Source organism: Meriones unguiculatus, chromosome 11, assembly GCF_030254825.1.
Source record: "Meriones unguiculatus strain TT.TT164.6M chromosome 11, Bangor_MerUng_6.1, whole genome shotgun sequence".
Lineage (NCBI taxonomy): Eukaryota > Metazoa > Chordata > Mammalia > Rodentia > Muridae > Meriones > Meriones unguiculatus.
In genome coordinates this window covers 86,177,157-86,200,230 of record NC_083359.1, presented here as the reverse complement: position 1 = coordinate 86,200,230, position 23,074 = coordinate 86,177,157, and the positions used below count along the sequence as shown (strand labels likewise).

At 46.4% G+C, this 23,074-nt stretch overlaps 1 protein-coding gene across 1 annotated transcript; it reads left to right on the top strand.

Annotated features, from left to right (window-relative positions):
- The first annotated feature begins 2,122 nt into the window (after positions 1-2,122).
- On the top strand, positions 2,123-21,632 carry Tbx19 (T-box transcription factor 19). Its single transcript, XM_021631006.2, has 8 exons — positions 2,123-2,343; positions 9,275-9,539; positions 11,008-11,142; positions 14,150-14,211; positions 15,917-15,978; positions 16,508-16,696; positions 19,071-19,206; positions 20,302-21,632. Exons 1-8 carry the CDS (start codon positions 2,138-2,140, stop codon positions 20,594-20,596), a joined length of 1,350 nt encoding a protein of 449 aa, XP_021486681.1. The 5' UTR covers positions 2,123-2,137; the 3' UTR covers positions 20,597-21,632.
- Positions 21,633-23,074: the final 1,442 nt, after the last annotated feature.

The following is a 23,074-nucleotide window of genomic DNA, read 5'->3' as shown; positions in this document are numbered from 1 at the left end:
GGCTGCCTGTGATAGCTTGAATGAGCACGGCCCCCACAGGCTCATCTATCTGAATGTTTGGCTTGCAGTTGGTGGACTGCTTAGGAAGGGAGTGTGGCCTCTTTGGAGGACACGTATCCCTGTCAACAGGCCTTAAGACTCTCCTTAAACCACCCCTTCAGCGTTCCCTTTTATTATGTGAGGTGAGATATGTTCTGTGGGTTGGGGTTGGGTTTATCTTTTGTGTCGTTATTAATTCTCCCATATCCTTTTCATTTTAAGCTTGAAACATTGATTTCCAAAGGAAACTGTGCCTCTGCTTAACTCCTCATCTCCCTCAGCTTCTCAGTTTCAGTAAATGGACTAATTTATTCCTGTTAGGCTCTTGGTTCCTTCATAGCCAATTCAGCACTGCTCACATTTTTCTCTTTGCCAGTGCTTTCTGCTACTCTGGCTTCTAGTAGGTCCCTGCCTGGGTCAAGCCATGGTTGACATCTTGGATTCCCTCTTCTGGACACTTTTCTTCCGACGTTTCCAGTGTCTCTTTTCATCGTGGTTGGGACACCTCCTCAGAGAAGCCTTTCTGTCTATAGCACACCATCTCATCAGGACCCTCCCATCCCACCTTGCATGGAGTTTTCTCCACCACTTCACCTTTTACATAATCTTCTTACCATGGCTGATAATCAAACCACCCCATGTCACTTCTTTTCCCCATCAGATTGGTAGTTCTCGGAAGACGTCACTTCTGTCCTCCATCACTCCCGAGTAGTACTTAACTTAGTAGCCACTTGATTCGTGTTTGGCATCCTCCACATCTGCACTTTCCTCCTAAACTTTCTGCTTTCGTCTCCCCTTTGTTCTGACATTCTTGTTTTCTTTTATAACGACAAGAAAAACAAACAGCACCCTAGGCTTTGCTGGGGTTTGGGTGTTTCAGCTGCCTTGGGGTATTTCTTCCATGGTTTCCACCTTCCCATCCACTAGCAAGGTGTTGTATCTGTAGTCAAAGAAAGTGTTTCTACTCATTTCATCCTCTCAGGAGGATTCACTCTGGCAGGACAGTGTTGGCCATGGCTGTCCAAAAGAGAACCCGATGCCTTGTTGGACAAAGGGTTAGCATCACTCTGCCTAATGATATAAAAAGTTGATTCTCACTCTCATGGGGCAGACTTTTTTTTTTTTTCCTTAGAATAATTTGGTACAGATTACTTTCCCCCTTCCTCGCACAAACGACTAGAGGTAAGAGAAATTAGGGATCTGGATTCTAGGGGGGAAGGTCGAAGGTCAAAGCTCTCGTGTTTGTTGAAGATGAAAAGGACCTTTGAGGTGAGCAGGGTGTGAATGTGGTGGAAGCAGCCGGGAGGTAGGTGCCCCGGGGATCCCTGAGAGAACGAGGCCCCGAGGTCTTTTCTTTCCCCCTGACTTGGGTTTTTAAAGCATGGCACACAGAAAACCTTCCCTTCGTCTCTGGTCTTGTACCTTGGCACGGAGCCCTTGACCTGACGTCAGCACAGACTGCTCTTGTCTCAGGGCTTCCACATCTTTTCAGGTTGCTGGACCAGGGTAGAGAGAGTTCAGCTGACTACTCCATCAGGACAGGAGATCCAGGCAGCAAGTTTGTTGCCTGTGTTCCGTCTTCCCCCAATCCCCCCCTTTTTTTTTCTATAGGTGCCACACGCCATAATTATGATCTGCCTGATTGTTGCAGTCTGGGCCTGGAATAATTTTAATTAACGGGAAAATGGTCCTCAATACACCGATTAGACCTCTTCAGGTACAACAAGATAAAAGCCTGATAATTTGGATGGAGTACTCTTCTTAACCGTCTACTGAAGGCAGGGCAGCCAATGGGAAAGCCAGGCGGACTCCCACCTGACCCACTGTGTAATTAAGAGAGCGCTTTTTCTTTCCCCCCTCTCCCCACCCTCCACCCTGCTCCCCAACTGAAGCTTAACAGGTTGGCGGTATAATTTGGAGACTTTTAGGGGTGTCACACTAGAAGCTTACGCAAGAGCCAAGGCGTCTTCTTCTCCTCCCAGACACTGACCCCCTGGGCTTGAAAAACTAGCAACCGAGGGAAGGAAGCAGCTGGAAGGAGCAGAGAAGGTGGGAACGGCTCTCTCTCTCCCGGCAAAGTTTGAGAAGGCCTCCGGCCATGAGCGAACTGGGCGCACAGAGCGCACAGAAGGCAGGAGAAGGCACCGTGTCTCGCCTGCTTAACGTGGTGGAGAGTGAGCTGCAGGCAGGCCGGGAGAAGGGAGATCCGACGGAGAAGCAACTCCAGATCATCCTGGAGGATGCCCCGCTCTGGCAGAGGTTCAAGGAAGCCACTAACGAAATGATCGTGACCAAGAACGGCAGGTGAGTTTGTCTGCAGCCCGACTGTGCCGGCCTTCAGTTGGCGAGGCCGGCAAGAGGCCTTTGGTGTTAACGAGGCTGCCACTCGTCGTCATTTAGCCTCTGAACGTCTTAAGGAAAGACGGTCTCGGCTGGCTGTCGCTCAGCCAACTTAATTAATTCCTCCGAGGCCCTCAGAGCAGTGGAAGATAAAGCCGCTTGTCTCACACACACATTATATGGGGAAATACTATGCATGCCCCATGCGCTGGGGAAGTGGATTCAACTGTCAGAAACTGGTATTAAGTTTTGACTGACTGTGTACCCCGGAGCAGACCTCGGCTCAGCCCTGTTCAGAGAATGAGAAAGTCGATTTTCTTTGGAGACTGGACAGTTTCCTCTTAAGCACAGCAAACTGGTCAGACAGTTTTGGCTAGTTGAAGATTGGGAGGGAAGGGGCATTAACCACATCTCCTCTCCCTCTACCTGCTTCCTTGTGTGTGTTGAGGGAGAGGGTTCAGTTACGATTGTGCCCTTCGCATAGTTACGGCTGTGGGAAAGCTGTCGTGGTGACAGCGGATGAAGCCTGCACTGCCCTGTCTTGGGGAAGAGAAGGCTTCTTTCCTTCTCCCCGCAAAGAGCAGGCAATCCAGGTGCTGCTCCCTGCTGGTATTTCTCAGATCCTGTGAGACTGAGTCTGTTAAGTGGCTTTTGAGGCAACATTAAAAGCTTGTGCTTAGCAGAGGAGATGCAAATATTTTGAAAGAAACTCTCACTGCCTGGCCACACTGACTCCTGATAGGGTGCTCCCACTTATCATTTGGTACCCATGGGCACAAGGGTACGAGACACTGAAGGACGTTTTCAGTAGCGCTGGTTGAACCAGGACTGTTATTCTGACACCTTGAGAGAAATTTTGCTTACAGAGAAAAGTTGAAACCAGCTGAACTTCAGGCTGGCTTTTGTCCTGGAGTGAAATGCTTCAGTTCCTGGTGTCTTAGCTTTCTAAGTTTGAATAAAACACAGCATGGAAAATGAGCTACCCCTCCCACAGCTGGGAGAATCACAAACCCGGGAGCCGCTGCCTGACAGTAAACGGTTCTGTGAGTCAAAGTTATACGGTAAATATGTGCATTTTGTAAACTTGATTACAGCAGCGGATCTATCAACCCTGTGAGACAGTGACACTCTTTTCTTTCTAAACAGATCTCCATGTGTGCATTATAAATATTATTGCTTTGAATATTTGAAAATTTAATTTCACTTGTTTCTTTCTTTTCTTGATTTAAAATATTTTCAGTTTCAAAGAATTACCCCACATTCTTAAGTGGATTTGGTCTCTTTCAAAGATGAGTGATGATGCGAGCGTGAAAACTCATGTTCGGTTGTGTGTGGAACATTCTGCTTGTGCATTATTATTGGCTAATCATACCGGTAACTAGACTGCATTATTTGGCCACCAAATAATGGTGGCCCTCTGTTACAATCTAAATAAGTACAACCAATAGATTAAAATATGGCTCAAGTATTTTAATAAAGGCAATACAAGTCCCTGAGACATTTCTAAATTCAACCTGATGGTAAATTATAGCAGAATGTACCTTTGCCACTTGAAAACAGTGCTTCTTTTTAAACCTTTTTTTTAAACCTCAGTAAAAAGTTTAAAATTATTTATGTTTAAAGTCATTCCTATTAATTATGTGGAAATTATTCTTTGTGGAAACAGTGCGCTTATGGCCATATGTCCACTGAGACTTTAGGGTCAAGCTTTTGCCATGATGTGGACAGTGTGCCTCAGCTTTAGAGGGGGGAAGAGAATAAGAAACTGCTGTGCTCAATGTGGGTGGACCTTGCTCAGGACCCGCTCTCACTCTCCTTGGGTTATCAGATTGAGACCGTAGGAGACTTTGTTGTTCCTGGCACAGACCCCAGCTTTCCAGCTCTAGCTTTTCCTCACTCCCTCTTCCTTCCTTTTAGCCCACCATCGCTTCCCCTGTGTCTCTCTTTTACCTGTTCTTCTCTACCCAAGCCTGTGTCTTCCTCAGATCCCTGCCTTCCACACTGCCTCCTCAGCAGGTGGGTCAGTGGCCCTCCTCCAGGGGAGAGCTGCTTTGCCGCCAGAACCTTCCGTTAGAGCAGTGGGCTAAACCCTGGGCACTGTGCTCTGATGGTTCCTTTATCTCCTCTTTCTGCTTTTTTTCTCCACCGACAACATTAAACAACAACAACAGCCACCACAGCTTTAGCCATTCGTGTTTGATAAGCTTTCAGGTGCAGTAGTACCTGCAGCACTGCTGGCCTATGCTTGCTTTCACCTCCATCCTTTAAGCTATGGATTTATATGTTTGGTTGCAGAAAAGAATTCAATTCCAACTACACAGCCAACTAACTTAAATCTCCTGTAGTTCTCTCCTTCCCCTCTTCCTTCTTCTCCACCTTCCTCCTTTCCTTTCTTGCCTCCTTTTTTTCCTTCCTTCCCTCCTTTCTTCCTTCCTTTTTTCCCTTCTTCATTTCTTTCCATAGGGGACTGCCTGTATACTAGGCATGCGATGTCCTACTGAGCTGTATCTCCAGTCTTCTTTTGAGGGGTCTCACTAAGTTGTCCAGGCTATCAAGCCTCAGCCTCCTGAGTAGCTGAGACAGTAGCCTGTGAGCTCAGGCTCAATGTAGCTGTTATCTTTACCTATAAACATCTTCCTCTGAGAAGCAAGCCCTGTGTTTTATGGATGTTTTAATGGAGTTTAATAATTTTGGATTAATTGAATTTGCCTTCCACAGATTTTAAGAAATTGGAAGCATTTCCTGACATAATGAGGGCTGGGAAGGTAGGGTTGGAATCTGGGGTAGGGGCTGCTTGTCTCCTGAGGTCAGTTTCCGGTGAAGGCAACCCAAAAGTGAAGGTTATACTGCAGGCAGGTTTAACTCCTTGTCTGGGTAGCCCTACTCTTTACAATTACAACCGAGGAAGCATGATCTGCTTCTAACCTGACGCTCCTGCTCTCCTTTCCCTCTGATGGAGATGTCATTGACAGCTGCAGCTGAGCTCATGCCTGCTTGCTTTCATGTATTGACATTCATATACCATGTGTTCCATAATCATACAACATACATGCATGAACACACACAAGTACCCCACAGCCCCAAAAGCTCTAGAGAGCACCTGATGAGCAAGACCTCCTGAATGTTGCCTTGGACAAGCCTCTGTGCTTCCCCTCCTTACAAAGTCCGCCTCCTCTCTTGCCCCTTTCTCCTGTAGCCCTCATTTCTCTAGCCTCTTTCAGCAGGACTATTTCCGAAGATTTCTATTGGTGAATTAAAACTGGGCAACTAGCTTCACAGTGAAAGCAAGGCCAGGTGTGCGGGTAAAACTCAATGCCCATGACCCATCAATTATGGTGGCTAGGACAAGCTGTTCACTTTGTCATATTTTCTCTTTCTTCCCTCTCCACCACCCTCTTTTTTTTCTCTCTCTCTGAAGAGACTCTCTTTCAAAGACAAGTACTGGCAATCTGTGACTTAGAGGCTGATTCATACGCTTCTAAGCTCCTCAGAGACTCTCAGCCCTCTCTGTGCTTAGTCATGCTTTGGGGTGGGGGGGGGGAATGGAAGGGAAAAAAACTCACTTTGGATAGAAGTGGATTTCTTCCCTGAAGGCATATAGATGATGTATCAAGGTCATTGTGGGCCAAGACAAAGAAGGGGAAAGGGGAGATGAGGTGGAAGGGGACTAGCTGGGCTAAGAGGAAGGTCTAGTCCAGTTCTGAGACCTTTGGAAGCTGACAGAGGTCATTCCTCATTATTCATTCCTCATTTTGATAATAGAGATTAAAATTATGTGTCATCATTTAGTTCATTCACACGCTGATCTCAAAACTAAGAACAATTATAAAGTTCTTGGCAAATGGAACACCAAAGGGTATAAAGCAGTTGATCAGGCCATCATTTTTTCATACAGGACCTCCTTCTAAGCTTTTCCATTTTAATTGACAGTGTTATTGTGGGATGTGACTCATGTACCATATTCCTCCTCTGTTTAAGACAGACAGTTCTGCGGGCTTAACATACTCACAGAACTGTAAATCCCTCCCCATACTTGATTTTTAGAACATTCTTCTTGTCTTCCCCCACCAAAAAACCCTGTATCCTTTAGCCATCACTGACACACTAGTTTGCTTTCTGCCTCTATAGTCTCCCGTATGCTGGTTATTTCACACAGTGGAACCATATGGTACGTGATTCTTTGTGAAGATCTTGTCATTTAGCCCAGTGTGTTCAAGTTCGTGTATATTGAAGCATGCAGCAGTATCACAGAACTTTTGTGACCAAATAACACCCCTTCATGTGGATATAACCTATTTGGCATCTATTCCTCATTCAGTGGATCTGTCTGCTTTTGTAACAATGCTGCTACGACATATCTGTAGTCATGTGTTTTCATCCTTCTTGCATAAATACATAGTAACTCCAGTTAACTAGTAACTCCATATTTAGCCAAACAGACCATTTCCAAAGGGACCTAACAATTTTGCATCCTCCCTAGCGCTGTGTGTGTGTGGCGGGGGGGGGGGGCTCCAATCTCTCTCCAGCCTCACCAACATTTTCTGCTGTCTTGTTTTTGTACTGTAGCCATCCTTGAAGGTGTGACATGGCATCTTACTTGTGTGCTTTTAGGATGGCTGGTGATGCTGAGCATCTCTGTGTGTAGTCACGGTTTCTTCACAATAACAAGCATGTCTCTGGATTTAGAAAGGAGGAAGAAGTGCCGCTATGGGTTTCTTCTTTGTACAATGGAGCCGGGAGACTAAGAGCACCCTATGTGGGTGTTTCCTCCTCTTTGCCACGGCAGACACAGCTTTTTCTTTCAGTCTCTTGGCTGATAGGCTTATTAGAACCTTGGGTCCTTTGTACTAAAACAAGGGCATAGGAACATCTCCTTGTGGAGAAGGAAGACTTAAAGGGGGTGTTACTTAGCTAACCCCTGGGTACATGTGGTAACTATTATCACTGGCATACAGCCTCACATTAGATTATCTTGTCAATGGTAAGTGAGAACGCTACAGAGCCTCCCAGTGTTTGACATTACACTGTTATCTTGAGCCATTGCATCATTCTGTACTCGGTGTGTGAAGAACAGGTATGTTTTCCAGATTTTTCTCTTATTTGCAATGACATACTACTGATGCTACATATCCTCCTGGTACTTTTAAACTTTAGTTCACAAAATGACAACTGTATGTGTCACACTTGTACTTTTTTTAAATTTATTTTTATAACACAAGGTCTTACTTAGTTGCTTTGGCATCCTGGAACTCACTATGTAGACCAGGCCAGGTTGGTCTTGAACTCATAAAGATCTGCCTGCCTCCCAAATGTGACTGTATTTTTCACTTTGCTTCTGCCACTGTTAATGAGTGACAACACTATATTCCTGATATATATATATATATATATGTACATACATATATATTAAACTGAAGTAGAACAAAATGAAAAGAAAACCCAAATGTATCACATTGAAAAAAGAAGCTTGGGACCAGAAGACTGAGACCGATTGCAAACCATACCTCTGGTGAATAAGAAATCTTCCCAGCTGTTAAAATGACTTCATGTCATCTCCCTGATGTCCAAGTTTATGTTTCTTTGCAAACGACATTCGTATATTCAATAACTTGTCTTGTCTACACGGGGACCACACTATTAAAATAATTGAAAACGTTACAGGGAAGAGGAATGGTTCAATCTGATTGCAAGAGAAAACCTTGGAGAAATCCCCCTTCTCCTGCTTCCATTAAGGAAAAAAAGCAAAGAGAAGCAGAACAGTAACTTGAAAGGGAAGTAACCGGAAAGGGAAGTCATCTCGAGGAGGGGAGTGAGGTGAGACATGTGATTCTCAGACAAACATAGTTGGCTGAGTTGGGAACACGTTATCTGATATACTTTCTCTTCTAGACATTTTATTTGATGCACACAGTCTCACTTATTGAAACTCATGTCACAGGAGGGCAGCTTTATCAAGCTGCGAGTTGACTCTCTTGAAGTGTTTGTTGCCATACCCCGTGAATGTGCTAAGTCCTGCGCTCTGCCCTTAGACTCATGACCTCCCCCTGCCATTCCAGATGCTTACCTTGGGTCACTTTGGACATTGGAAACACATGCAGTATCAGCTCTGCCCCTGGCTGCCAGGAACCTCCTCCCTCTGCTTTTCTTCCTGGAAACAGGAAGTCTAGAAAGAACTGAGGACCGAGTGATGGCTGCTCCGTTGTTGTTTCTCTTTGTGGGTGCTATAAGAGCCATAGGGTCAGAAGTCAGATATTTAGATAGATGTGAAGATTGGCATTGCTCCAGAGGGCGGAGGAAGGATGAGCGAATCCATATCTGCATTATCGAGAAGCTAGGCAGATTCCCACCAAGTGTTCAGAGCAAAGGGTCTGCGCAGCCCCCCACTCTCCTCCCTGTGTTCACCCTGCGCATGGCTGTAGACCGGGCGCTGGGGAGCCCTGCAGGAAAGGAACGCTAACTCTTCAGCCAACAACCCCCCCTCTCCTGCTTGCTTTACCATGCAGCCATCCACGTGCTATTACCTTTATTCAGGATCAGGGTTCTTAGTGAGTCCGGGGAGAGCAGATCTTAGGGTGCCAGGGAGAAAGCTGCCCAGGCACGTGGCATCTGAGGACACACTTGTCTGCACATCCTTCTCTAGGAAATGATTAACTAGACTGCTGGTCTGCAGATTTCTAACACACAGAACGGTGTTTAATAGTCAAACCCCAGTGTCAAATGCATTTGTCAAAACAGGCTCTGGTGAAATTGGGGCTGTTGTCTTAGGGGCTGTCTGTGTGGCTTCCCTTCCAGATCATTGCACTGGAAGGTCTCCTCAGAGGCGAGAGGCCTCTGGGCCAAGGAGGAGAAGGGGTCCTCCAATATCCCTTTTGTGGCTGTTTCTGACTTCTTTCAGACGGATGTTCCCTGTCCTGAAGATCAGTGTCACAGGACTGGACCCCAACGCCATGTACTCCCTCCTGCTGGACTTCGTCCCGACGGATAGCCACCGCTGGAAGTACGTCAACGGTGAATGGGTACCCGCAGGCAAGCCAGAGGTCTCCAGCCATAGCTGCGTCTACATTCACCCCGACTCCCCCAACTTCGGGGCTCACTGGATGAAAGCACCCATCTCCTTCAGCAAAGTGAAGCTGACCAACAAGCTCAATGGAGGTGGGCAGGTACGCGTGGCCTCCCCACACACCAATCAAGAAATATCAAGGGTGCATTTAGGCAATTAGAGGGGTCCTCACCAGCCTCTTTGCCCACAGAAGCCGGTTATTTCCTGGAGTCCAAATGTAAACAGGAATAAACAGCTCTTAATTGGTGCTTCAGTTTTTAATGGACTTCCTGATGTTAAAAGAACGAGAGAGAGTGCACTAGTTTACTTAATCATCAGGCTCTTTTCCGTTTTGTCTTGACTGTGGTGCTTTTTACCCAGCCCAGGGAGGGAGATGTTTGTGGGTACCAGGGTTTTTGTTTTTCTCGCTCCCTTTTTTTGGTGTAAGTGGTATGTTGGCAATAGGCAAATACCTTAATAGAAAGCTGCTCCTAAATGAAATAATTACTTTTTCTGCTTGGGCATTATGATAATTATCAATAGAATATTGAATAAGCTTTGTTTTGTTTTTTTTCTTTCCAGAAAAAAAAATAATCCAAACAAACCTTAAGTAAGAAAGGTTTTATTTAAAATTTCCAATTAGAGTAAACATGATGTGAAGCTTTTTTTCTCCATTTCTGTGGCAGGTTGCAAATCCAGTTCCCTGGGTTGGGTTGTTAGTTACTTTATAAAATGCAGACTGTTTGAAGGCGCTGGAGATGGGACTTGGGAGGAGAAACCTGCTCCTCTCCTGAGCCTTCATATTTGGCTTTGTCTGGGTCGAGCATGTGCCCTTTCCTTTCTATCTGTGCTGGGAGGTGGTGGGGTGGGGGGCACAGGAGTTCATAATTCAGGAGGCAGAAGGAATGTAATCCCTGGCTTTGCGAGAGCCAGAATGTCCTTTATTAAAATGGAAATTTGAAGGTTAGTTGTTCCTGCCCTATTCGTTCTCACAGCTTTCAATAGCCTTTCATTTAAATCATGAAGAGTAAATTGTGTATAACCCTCTGGTGTCAGATTTCCTTATCCTCTAGGCTCAGTTAACATTTTGAGTTACTGGGATTCTTCATACACGAACAAACAAACATCTATATGTGTATATATATATATATGTAAATATATACACATATTTATATATATATGTATTTATATATGTAAATATATATGTGTATATATAATATATATACACACATATATACCTATAAATACATTTATATATGTACATATATATATTTGAATGGACTGAAATGTACATTGCCATGCTGAACATAGAGGAAGCAAGAAAACAGAAGCCTAGATTTGGGAACATACAGAAAACTTAAAACAGCTCTTCTTTAGCTGTCTGTCTTTGAACCCAGTGCGGTGGGTGAGCTTCTGTGAGCCTCAGTGCAGTGCTTGCTGGGAGCGCCTGGAAAAAACTCACCCACTCATTTTGACATGGGGTTTCACGCGTGTGTCCCCAGTCCGGGTGGGTGCAGAGCTGGCTGATCAACTGTGATGCCCCAGGCTTGGCTTGGCTTGTTCAAACCTGATTTTCTCACATTCCACAGATAATGCTGAATTCCCTGCATAAATACGAGCCCCAGGTTCACATAGTGCGTGTGGGAGGCGCCCATCGGATGGTCATGAACTGTTCCTTCCCTGAAACTCAGTTTATTGCCGTGACTGCCTATCAGAATGAGGAGGTGAGTGAGTGTGTGCCAGCGCCTGTGCGCACATCCGTGCCTCTCTCTCTGTGTGTTTGGGAATGTGTGTGAATGTTCCATGGGGAGCATGGAAGTCCTTTCTCGCCATGAGCAAGACTGAATAGAATTTAGGTTTTTAAGGATCCTGACATGGTCAGCTGTGATGGAGCTAAACCGTGAGTTGTATACAGAGACTCTCACACCTGCCTATTGGCCAAAGGCCCTTATGTTAGCCAGCTTTCTGCCACCACTACAGCTATAGGAGACAGTACAGAGAAAGGCTCACTTTGTCTTATCGTTCTGGAGGCTCCAGGACAGAGCCAAACACCCCTTTTACTTTTATGGGTGTGTGTGTGGGGGAAAGCCTTCCCAAACTTCCTTCAAGGGCATGTCCCAGTGATCTGAAGACCTCTAAGTACCACCTCCTAAATATCCCACCTGCTCCCAGCAGCACCAAGCCTTCACACAGGGGCTTTTGGGACACCCTCAAGATGCAAACTGTAGCAGCCACCAAAAGCAGCCTCTCGTGGTGCCAATAAGATACACTTGTATATTGCTGTAAAGCTGCGGGGTCATGTTGGAAATCTGGAGTCATTGTTCTGGGTGCTTTCCGAGGCATTGTTTGGGGTGCTTGGCCGGCGGCAAGCTGATATGAAGAGTGTGGGCAGGCAGGGTAACAATGCAAAGAAAGAGGAAAAAGTGCGTTTTCTTCTGCTTTTGGAAGCACACTCTTTATGGAAGCTATACCAACCAGCTTTCAAGTGCGTCCCCTCAACATAGGTATGGGAATTTCTTCCTAGAGTTTCACACAAATTATTCTTCACATACATTGGGTCATGTTGTAAATATTACCTTGTAAGTTTCTCTCCTTCCTCCCTTAAACAGCTCCATAGCATATAGTGGATCTCCTTCCAGGAAGTTACATTCAGGCATGTCTCTTTTTCCTCTAATACTTCCAGCGCTTGATTATACGGATTTATGATATTTCATGTGAGCAGCTGTCTGCTCCCAGCAAGACTTAAGTCGTTTTATTCTGAGTTATAAATTATGCTGCAGTGAGTGTGCTGGGTAATCTATCATGGTTTGCTTGCATAGTGAACACAAAGAAACAGGACTGTTCTGCATGAGGACCATCTGTTGAGAATTTGATAAATGTGCCAAGTCTGTCCCCGGAAAAGAGCGTCTTATTGACAGCCCCCACATAGAAGTGACGCCTTTCACCCTTAGCAATCTGATCAGCCCCAAATTGGCTGCTTTAATGTGCAATTCTTTATGTGGAGGCTTTTTCAGAGAAAGCCATCTCCACGGACCCTTTCTAGAAGCTGCTGTGTGTTGTCTCTCTGGAAGGACCCCGGTGGTCATCAAGTCGGAAACTGGCAGTTTGGTTTCTGTAGGTGAATGCTGTTGCAGAACTAGCTCGGGCAAGTGTGCAGAGAGATTGTAGCTGCTGTTCTAGAAACTAACCCACCCTCTTGCTGGGAGCCTGGCAGTGGGAGCTGAGACTCTCTCAAGGTGGCAGCTGCAGTCTCTTGGCTAGCCTTTTCTCCACTTCTCTCTGGCCGGAGTCTGGGTTGAAGGGGACCATGTGGCTTTTGGATCTCTGGGTACTGTCCTAGCTCTTCTGCGCAGGCACTGTCCATCTCTATGCTGCTTGCTCTTAGTTACTGGTTCCTGTCACTCAGGTACTGATTTGGGAGATACTCAGAAACGTGTCCCTTGTTAAACAGTCTTCTCTGAGCTGCCTGCCCAGCAGTGGTCATGCTTCAAGGAAATACCCCAGCCTGACTTAGTCACTCCTTAAATCTGAACACATCCCGCGGAGATCAAGCTATGTAAAATCTAAGCACAGAGCCCACAAGGTTTCCCTGGGAGTTGAGCAGGAATGGGGCTGGCTGAGAGAACCCTGTTTCCTTTGCACTGCTGGCTTCACCCCCCACACAACCTCTCCAGGCTTAAACCAAGAGAAATGCCAGGGCTCCAGACCCTGCAGCCCCTTCCCCTTTTCTAGAGAGATTTTCACTTTTATCTTAGTTTTCTTTCTTCGCTCAGAGGACCATAGGTTCTTGCAAGCATCAATATTTCATCAAAAGTATTTGCTGGATATCAGCCCATGTTGGCTCTTATCAAGGATGCTGGAACCACTACAATGAACAAAATAGATACAGACGTCATTCTCAAGGCACTTCTATACCAATGGGCAGGAGATAAAGACAGATGTTCTCTCTCTGCCTCCACATCTTTCTCTAGCTCTGCCTCTGGCTGTCTTTTCGTAAGTCTCTGTGTTTCTTCTTCGATCATTATGACAGGTGCAGCTGATGGGAGAGAATGCAGACTTTTCTTTGTAACTATTTAGTATTTCACTTTCGTCGTAAAAGCTACATGTTAACAGATAGATGTATATAATAATAATAATAATATGTCTCAGGACTCTATCCAGTTCGTTTACTGAATGGATTTTGATGATGGAGAGTGATGGTGAGTGGGAATGGATGATGTTTTTCTTTTCTTCTTCTTCTTCTTCTTCTTCTTCTTCTTCTTCTTCTTCTTCTTCTTCTTCTTCTTCTTCTTCTTCTTCTTTGCATTGATATGGCCTGGTGGGTAAGTGATTCTATGAGAACAGGGGGCTTGATGCTCAACTGTATCCTGGAAGTGAGGTGAGGGGCTTACTGTTCTGCACTCCCCACTGTGAGATAAGGAAGGAAATCGTTTATGGTGGGGGCTCAGTGATTCTTGGATAAAAAAGAAACAAATGAAAAGGAGGAATGGTAGGTTAGCACCACAGGGCTTCACTGGTTCCTAACGCTGTACCCACTTTGTTCACATCCCACGTCATTTGCTATTTCCACTCGGCAGTGCAATAGCCAGTGCAGGAGTGAACAGTGAGACGTGGGCCGGAAGAGAACAGGGGAGAGGGGATTGTGGCTTTTACAGACGTTCCCAGGGGGAGACAGGGACTCTGTCTGCATTGCACTGTTTCACTAACACGTCTTGTCTTTGCAAACACCAGATAACGGCTCTCAAAATCAAGTACAACCCTTTTGCCAAGGCCTTCCTGGATGCCAAGGAAAGGTGCGTAGACATTCAGCCAGATCCTGTGTGAACTGAACTCTGCAAACCTGAGGCTTCTTGAACAGAGCGGGTGCTTGCATTGCCTTCGCTTTCCAGCTGTAACTCTCAGTTTAGTGCCGAACAGACGCCACAAAGTTCAACCCAAATCACTATTGTTTGTTCCTATCGCAGGTCCTGTAGGTCCAGGACAGCTTGCATCTGTCAGTATCCTATCTGCCTCGTTTCACTGTGTATTACTGAAGAAACATAACCACATACAATGTGATGTAGATTAAATAATTTTTCTCTGCACTTTTCCCAACTTTTGAGAAATATGTTTGTTTTTTTTTTTTGAGACCAGGTAGACCAGGCTGTCCTTGAACTCTCGGTGCATCTGAGGATGATTTCGAATTTTTTATCTTCCATTTCCCAAGTGCTGGGTTATCAGCATGAACCTCCGTGCTTCACGTATGTGGTGCCGGGATTGAAGCTAGAACTTTGTGTGTGTGCTAGACACGCTTTCTACCAACTCAGCTGTAATCTCCAACGGAGGCCTGTGGTTTTAATGATCCACCCCACACACCCCACTGCCTCTGCCTCTGGAGTAGTGAGGTTCCAGGGGTAGACCACCACATCGGACTTTCAACTTTTTTTTTTTTTTTTTTTTTTTTTTTTTTTTTTTTAACAAAAGAAGCTATCTTTAGTCCAAGAGAAGTGAAAGACTATAGGAAGCTAGAGGCTTTCTGGGGGCATGAATGGTGACCTACACCAGGCTGGACAAGTGTCTCACTAACTCCCCAAAGTGGTACACACCATCATGTTTCTATGGTCCCTGAAGTATAGACAGGGCTACTTTTGAAGTATTCAGATTTTACTGACCAAGTTTCAATTATTATTATTTTTTTTTTTTACTTTAAAAAACACATCTAATGTTTCTTTTTCCTTTTAAAGGCTGTGGGCTGAGGGGCAGCCATTTTTAATGGTATGCCACAGGAATCTGTTGTGTTCAATATTTGGAAACATTTTGATGATGTAGAAGACATACTTAGATAAGTTCATTCTTTTAGATAACAGAAGTCTCAGTGAAGATGATCTACGAGGTGGCAAAAATCTAGATTAAAATGAGAGTAGCTTGCTATGATAGAAAGAATTCAGAAATCTGCTGGGAGGTAGTGGCTCAAGATTTTAATCCCAGCGCTGGGAGGCAGGGGTAGGCAGATCTCTGTGAGTGTGAGGCCAGCCTGGTCTTCAGAGTGAGTTCCAGGATAGCCAGAACTACACAGAGAAACCCTGTCTCAAAAAACAAAACAAAACAAAACAAAAAAAGAAACAACAACAACAAGAAAAAGAAATGTGTAGTGTTTCCCACATAGGGCTGTTGGTGGATCTAGTATCTCTAACATATGGGATTGTCCCAAAGCCCTGTCAGCTGCTTGTCATTACTGTCTGAATCTTGTCAGGCATGTAAAAGAATCACAAACAAACAAACAAACAAACAACCCCAAACCTCAATCAATTCAAAGTAAAACGTGATGGCTGCAAGAGTGACAGGAAGGAAAAGTGAAACTGCCATGGTTACAAAGTCGAGTCAGTGCTTCTGGTGAAGCTGGGGAGGGTGGTAGCTCTGAGTGCTCATAATTCCGAGATGTTTATGACCCTCTGCAGAGATTTTTATGTGCTTTAGGCTTGACTGTAACAGATGCTGGGACTTTTGTTACTCTTTCAGAAACCACCTAAAGGACATTCCAGAGGCCGTCTCTGAGAGCCAGCATGTGACCTATTCTCACTGTGAGTGGAGTGGAAGGACGTGTCAGGCATGTGGGGCCACACGGGGAGACATCTCCTTTCATGCTCGTGTTACTGTCGTGACTGCATAAGGCCTAGTCCATATTAATACCCCCTAGATTATTTCTCCCACCCGAGGCAAGTTTATGCCCAGAGAGAAGCCAAGTTCCCAGGCCGAAGAGGCCCACACAAACCTTAGGTAGGACCCTTGAATGGAAATAACACATTTCACATGCCCCAGCTCTCCTATGAGAGCTCTGTGACGGGCGTCCATTTACAGTGGGGTGCGGCAGCAGGCTGTAGCCTCACGTGTTAGGACACGGCTGAGTTGACTGGAGGACCGGAAGAGCTGCGGTGGTAACCCAAGGGCGGTGACATGGCAGTAAAGTTGACCTTCTGACACACTCTTTCCCCAGGCCCTAGTATCTGTAGTCAGTCTAATGTTTCCTTCACTAACGTTTAATTAAACCAGAATGACTTTTGCCATCTGATTTCGGTGTGGAAGTCTCTGTTTCCCTCTTGTCTGTTCTAGTGGGAGGCTGGATCTTTTCCAATCCGGATGGCATGTGTGCAGCGGGAAACACCAATTACCAGTATGCCTCGCCTTTGCCTCTGCCTGCTCCCCACACCCACCACGGCTGTGAGCGCTACCCTGCCCTCCGGGGACATCGGCAGGCTCCCTACCCTTCTGCGTACGTGCATAGAAACCATTCTCCCTCAGGTGTGTGGTTCCGCTAATTAAACCCTTGGGCGTGGCAGTGGGGTACACAGCTGGTCAAAAGAAGTATGTAAAGACGGAGTTTCTTTCACCTGTAGTATACATGTACATACAATGTATGTATGTACATTATTTACATGGTAATATTTGATAGAAGAGTTTAGCCTCTTCAGTTTTTCTTTTCTCTTTTCTTGGATTGACTCCAGAGCCTGTGCCTTGTAGGCAAGTGCCTCACCGCTGGGCTACAGCCCCTGCTCAGTCCATGGTCTCCATTGGGCATGAAAGGCCTTGACTCGTGGCCTCGGTGTCTGATGCTCATTCAAGTCGTGAGGTCTGAGACCTTCCTCTCGTTGTCCTTCAGGGCTCTTTCTTATCACTGTGTTCATGGCTTGATCCAGGGAATCTGGGTCCAGTGCAGAACTGCCAGGACGTCTGCTGCAGACCATCTGTTCATGCCTTTGACGGAGTTGGAGTCATGCAAACTCAACTTCTGTAACTTTTCAGCCTAATTTTTAAATTGGCTTTGTTATTTTTCTTTATTGGCTGCTGTCCTGTCTACCTTAGCATTTTGCATGCTCAGACCCTTTCTGCATATTAGATTTGTTTAAAAAAAAAAGAGGGAAAACACAGGTTAATTTTTAATTTTGATTATTCATGCACCTAATAGTTACTGAGAACCAATTATGTGCCGGGTTCTGTTTCAGGCACATGAACAAAATGGTCAAACACCTCATCAATATGGAGATCCCTGTTCTAACACTAGTGACCAATACTAAATACAACAAATGAGTAAAGTCCATGATATGGGAGATACCCCTTTCTTTCCCCAGTGACATCCTGAGCTCTTCATTTGTCAGGCAGGCAGACATGGTGCTAGAGAGGTGTCTGAGAGTTCTACATCTGAATCCACAGGCAGCAGGAAGTGACAGTGACACAGTGGTCAGGCTTGAGCTTCTGAGACCTCAAAGCCTACCCCATCGTGACACTCTTCCTCTAACGAAACCACACCTCCTCCAACAAGACCATACCTCCTAGGAGTGCCCCTTCCTACGGGCCTATGGGGTCCACTTTTACTGGCTCAACACAGGTATACAGTAATATATTGATATACACATACACGCATACACACACACACACACACACAAGCACACACACACACACACACACACACACACACACACACACACACAGAGAAATAGATTCTTGCTGGGTACTGGTGGCGCATGCCTTTAGTCCAAGCATTTAGAAGGTGCAGGAAGATCTCTGTGTCTGAGGCCAGCCTGGTCTACAGAGTGAATTCCAGGACAGTCAGGGCTACACAGAGAAAACTTGTCTCAGGAAAGAAAGAAAGAAAGAAAGAAAGAAAGAAAGAAAGAAAGAAAGAAAGAAAGAAAGAAAGGAAAAAGAGAAATAAGAAGAGGGAGGGAGGGTGGAATTGGGAGGAGATGAGGGAGGGGGCCACAGCTGGGATACAAAGTGAATACATTGTAATAAATAATATTAATTAATAAAAATTCAAAAAAGAAAAAAGAAATTGATTCTCTTAGTAAAATTTCGTGATACAATACACTGTTATTAGTATGACTATATTTTGAGATAGTGTTTCACACAGCCTAGGATGGCCTTGAAGTATGTAGTTCCTCCTGCCTCTACCTTCAAGTGCTGGGATTACAGGGATGTACCATCATGTCTGGTTTATGCAGTACTGGGTATCAAATCTTAGGCTTTATTCACCTAGGTAGGGTCTGCCAATTGAGCCACATCAGCCCACCATGCACCACTAATTCTAGTCCACATGCTGTGTGCTAGATTTCTGACTCATCCTGTGTGCCCCCTCATCTCCCCACCCCTGGTTCCACTATCCCATCCGCTGCTTCTACGTGTCCACCATTTCTGTAGTCTACACACAAGTAATGCTTTGTTCCCGTGAAAAGACATTTCTCTCGAAAAGTTAAAATCTCTGGGATCTCTAAGGAGAATAAAGGCCAGGACCTCAGAAATCTCCTCTGGGCTTTGGCATCCCTTGGACTTTGTTTGAGGGATGCTGTTACAGTTATGGTCCATTCTTGAAGGGCAGTGAACATGATGAAGGGAGTCAGGCAGTTGTCCATCCCACAGGGCAACGCGGCCTCCCTCCCCAGCCTTGTCTCTAAATCGATGATGATGAGGTGTTCAAGAAGGCTATAAACTGTCAGGAGCACCTGGGCTGTAGCTGGCATTCAAGAAATACTGACTTCCTGTTTTGTCTGTTTCCTTCAGAAGCTACCAACAAACTGTGCCTGTGGCATAAGCCTCGGCTAGATTTTGCCGTGAGGTAATGTCACTGGTCACCGGGTTTACATGTTCTGTCAACTCAACTGTTGTTATTTCCCCAAAGTGAATTTGATAGAAAGCTCAAGCAACAATCTGCAAGTTTTCTCGGGACCTGACAGCTGGGCTTCCTTATCCTCCACACCTCACACCAGCATCTTGTCTGTACCACACACCAATGGGCCAATCAACCCAGGGCCCAGGTAAGACCAAGGCCAGGAACTCGCTCCTAGGGCCACTTGGAGGTTTCCTGTGCCTTCGGGGACTCTGTGTGTTGCTTCTAAGATGCATGAGTTGACGTTGTTCTGACATTAAGCTGGTAGGGAATGAAGGTGGCAATGGATGGCTCTTTGGCTGTTGGAGAAAGGGTGGCAGGAAAGCCCCTCTTCAGCAATAAGCTCCCTATTGTATGGCTGCAGCATTCTGTGGGTTGAGACGGTGATGTGCTCTGTCCGTCTCTTCAGGCTTTGTACCAGGAAGCAGAGCTGAGCAGTGAGGCTCCGGGGTGTGAGCATGAGAGTAAAAACCATGTACTGGGCACTGCATTCTTGCATCACATATTTGCCTCTTGACTTAGTCTTTGCAATAACCTTTGAGGTATACAGAATTGTTTCTTCATTTTCTGAGGATCTGGGAGGTGGGGTTCAGAGACATGAAGTAATTTGGCCAAGGCCACTGAGCTAATAAGTGGCAGAAGCATCACCACCAAGGGCTTCTGGTGACAGCATCCTGCTGGTTGTATGGATCACATTGCCTTTGTCAGCCAGGGAGAGATCATTCCAAAACTTACACAGGATAATTACAGTCCTTGAGGTAGCGCTATTTCTAGGCCACAGAGGAAGATGATGCAGCCAGCCTTGGTGAGACCTGATAAGCTAGGGTCAGATGGGAGGGGAGGAGGACCTCCCCTATCAGTTGACTAGGGAAGAGGCATAATGGGAGAAGAGGGAGAGAAGGAGGGACTGGGAGGAGATGAGGGAGGGGGCTACAGCTGGGATCCAAGGTGAATAAATACATAAATACATACATAATAAAGTATAGTCCTTTCACAGTCTTCACTATCTTAGACAGTTGTGAGGGAGTCCCAGACAGATGAAATGCTGTTTGAGATGGACTAACTTGTTATAAGGAGGGCCAGCACCAAAATATAGCTCCCCCTTTTACTGTATCTCACCAGGTCTCTCAGATTTTCTGCAGAGACAGAGACACAGTCATTGCTAGAAGCCCTCTTGAGAGCATTGCTGCCCTCCTGGCAACGTACATGTGCTGAAGGCTTTCCTGTCTCCCCATTTCTGCAGCCCCTATCCGTGCCTGTGGACCATCAGCAACGGAAGTGGGGGCTCCGTGGCACCGGGCTCAGAGGTGCACGCTGGCACCCCAGGAACGTTTCTCCTTGGGAACCCTGCTGTCACCTCACCTCCCTCTGTGCTCCCTACCCAAGCAACCACTTCGGCAGGTGTGGAGGTCCTGGGGGAGCCTTCACTGACCAGCATTGCTGTATCCGCCTGGACAGCGGTGGCCTCGCATCCCTTCCCAAGCTGGGGCGGACCAGCCGGAGGTGGACGCCATTCCCCGTCTCCATTGGACAGTTAGGTAGGATCCCGGTAGCCTCTACTGAGCAGAGAGCTGTCTGCGTATATGCACAGCAGCCTCATCTGCTGATTCCAGTGAGCAGGGCTTCAGGGTCTCTTCGCCCGGAGGGCTGGGCGGTTGCATGGTGATGCCAAAAAAGCCTTCCAAAGAGTTTGGGCGATACTGATTTTTACTAATGTGTCTCCCCACCATTTCCTATGGCTCTCCTGTTTTCTCTGAGCTTATCCTCGCTGTGCTTAGGTAGCAAAGTTGGCTCTGTCTAATACCCTCTTGTGCCCGGATCCTTAGTTACAAGTGGTCCTGGAAAGCCTCGCTTCCTTTTCTCTGGAGTTGGTGCATGGTGGTGAGGATTGCTCAAAATTTGCCCAGTGAGCCTGCTGCTTCTTAGCTTTGTGCAGCCCTGGAAAGCACGCGTGGCCCTAAGAACCTGAGCTGGCTTCCGCTTTGAGGCCGAGAGAAGGTGTGAGTCCGTAAAGCTAACAGCAGTAAGCTAGTGTTAAAGCCAATCCTGTCTTGTTCCTGTCTGGAACTGAGGAAATGGGGTCAAGACCGTCACCAGCTCATGATCAGTGACTCCCCATTGCCTACAGAATGAAGTTTGGTGACCCCATATTCTAAGGACAACCTCTACCATTTGGCTGTCTTCTGCATCTCCAGCATTGACTCCTCCAGTTAACCTCCAGTCAAGGCAGGCAGCTTTCCTTCCTCCTCCACGCTTCTTCCTGCAGCCAAAACATCCCTTCTCCAATCCCACCTGTGTGCATTGTACTACTTGGTCGAGGCTGGTTGAAAGGCCACTCCGGTGTCAGTCACCTGAGGTGATGTTTGTCTCTCTCTGTCCCCTGCTTTCCCACCATTTTTACCTCAGGCGTAGAGTTCACCTCATTCTGCCTTATATTTCTGTGAGTGTATCTGTCTCCCTCATAGACTGTAAGCCTCTTGAGGGTGAGACCTAGCCTTCCTGCCCGTGTGCCCATAGCCCCTGGTACTGTGCCTTGACTACCATAGGTGCCCAATAAAGATTTGCTGAGTTGAATTGGTGTGAAGTGTGTGTTTTCCAAAAGACCTTCGTGGAGTTGATTGGGAGGGAGAACCAGCCTGTGACACAGCAGCAAGTCACCGCAGAAGCCAGGAACATGCTGTTATTCAGTCCCCTCACTGAGGACAGCCAGTTCTGTGACGGCTAATGGTGCGTGGGAACAAGTGAGCCTGAGGTGTTATAGCCACGAGAAGCTTTTCTTTATTTTTTAAATGTGCAAGTGCTCTGTCTGCAGGCCAGAAGAGGGCATCGGGTCCCTTTATAGATGGCCGTGAGCCACCACATGGTTGCTAGGATTGAGCTCACGACCTCTGGAAGAGCAGCCAGTGCTCCTAACCACTGAGCCATCTCACCAGCGGGCTGTCATGTCCAAACACAGCTCCGTGGGTGTAATATGCTAGGATCCCCCAGAATCTATATCCCTATACAGGTATGACCCAGTACTGTGTGGATAGAATCTTTGGGCTGAAATTCAGGAATCTGCACTTGGAAAATCCTGGAAGTGGCTGAAGAGCCAAGTAGGAAACTACGTATTTCAAACAGGGAAAGAGAATGGTCAATGTTCACAACCTTAGTTCATGTGTTTCAACTTCTACCCCAACCCGGGTCGTTGAGCAACACCCTCGCTTCATTCATCTTTTTTCCCTTACCCACTGTTGCCTGTGCTCATAACCACAGGAGCAAGCTTTCCAGACCTGGGTGTTGAGTTTTCTGCACACCAGACCGCGCTGACTGAACACCAAGGGACGCTAACGCTCCACTGTGGCTGAGTCCTAGGGCTCCCCCTCCGATACTCCGTCATCTGGGCTTCCTCCACTCTAAGGCTGAGGGTGCCAAGCATGACATCACTGGGTCTTTGGCTCTCTCTATGATGAAAAGCCCCATAGTGTAATGGAAGTTCTGGCTTCTTTGTAAATTCAGTTATGCTATGTAAAGATGTTTTTGTTTTAATCCCAAGCGTGGGATTTTAGTTTGGGCTTTAGTTCGCTCACAGACGTCGATTGTCTCTTACAGGGCGTGGCTTTTGCCAGCTGGTAACGGCCTGCCTCTTGCAGCACGGAGAGGGGTGTGGTGTAGGACTCTGAGGGTGTGAATTAGGAGCCCAGAAAGAGAAAGCATGGTGTGTGCTGCATCGAACAGTGCTTGTGTGTGGCGTGTAGCGGAGCCCCGAGAGGCCCAAGGTGTGGCAGTTTGGAGCAGACAGACAGAGAGAAATACTTCGGGGCGCAGCGGATTGAAGTAGACTGCTGGCTGTGTCTGCTGCTGACAGAGATTTGTACAGAGCCCTAAAAGAACCCCTAGACCCTAAACAGCCAGGAGAAGTAAAGGGGCCTTGTTTCCCACTAACGTTTCTCACCTATGTAGATTTGGGAGGTCGGAAAGGAGGTGGAGGCCCAAACACACCAAATAAAGCAGAGTTTCAAAAGCAAGTGCTACAC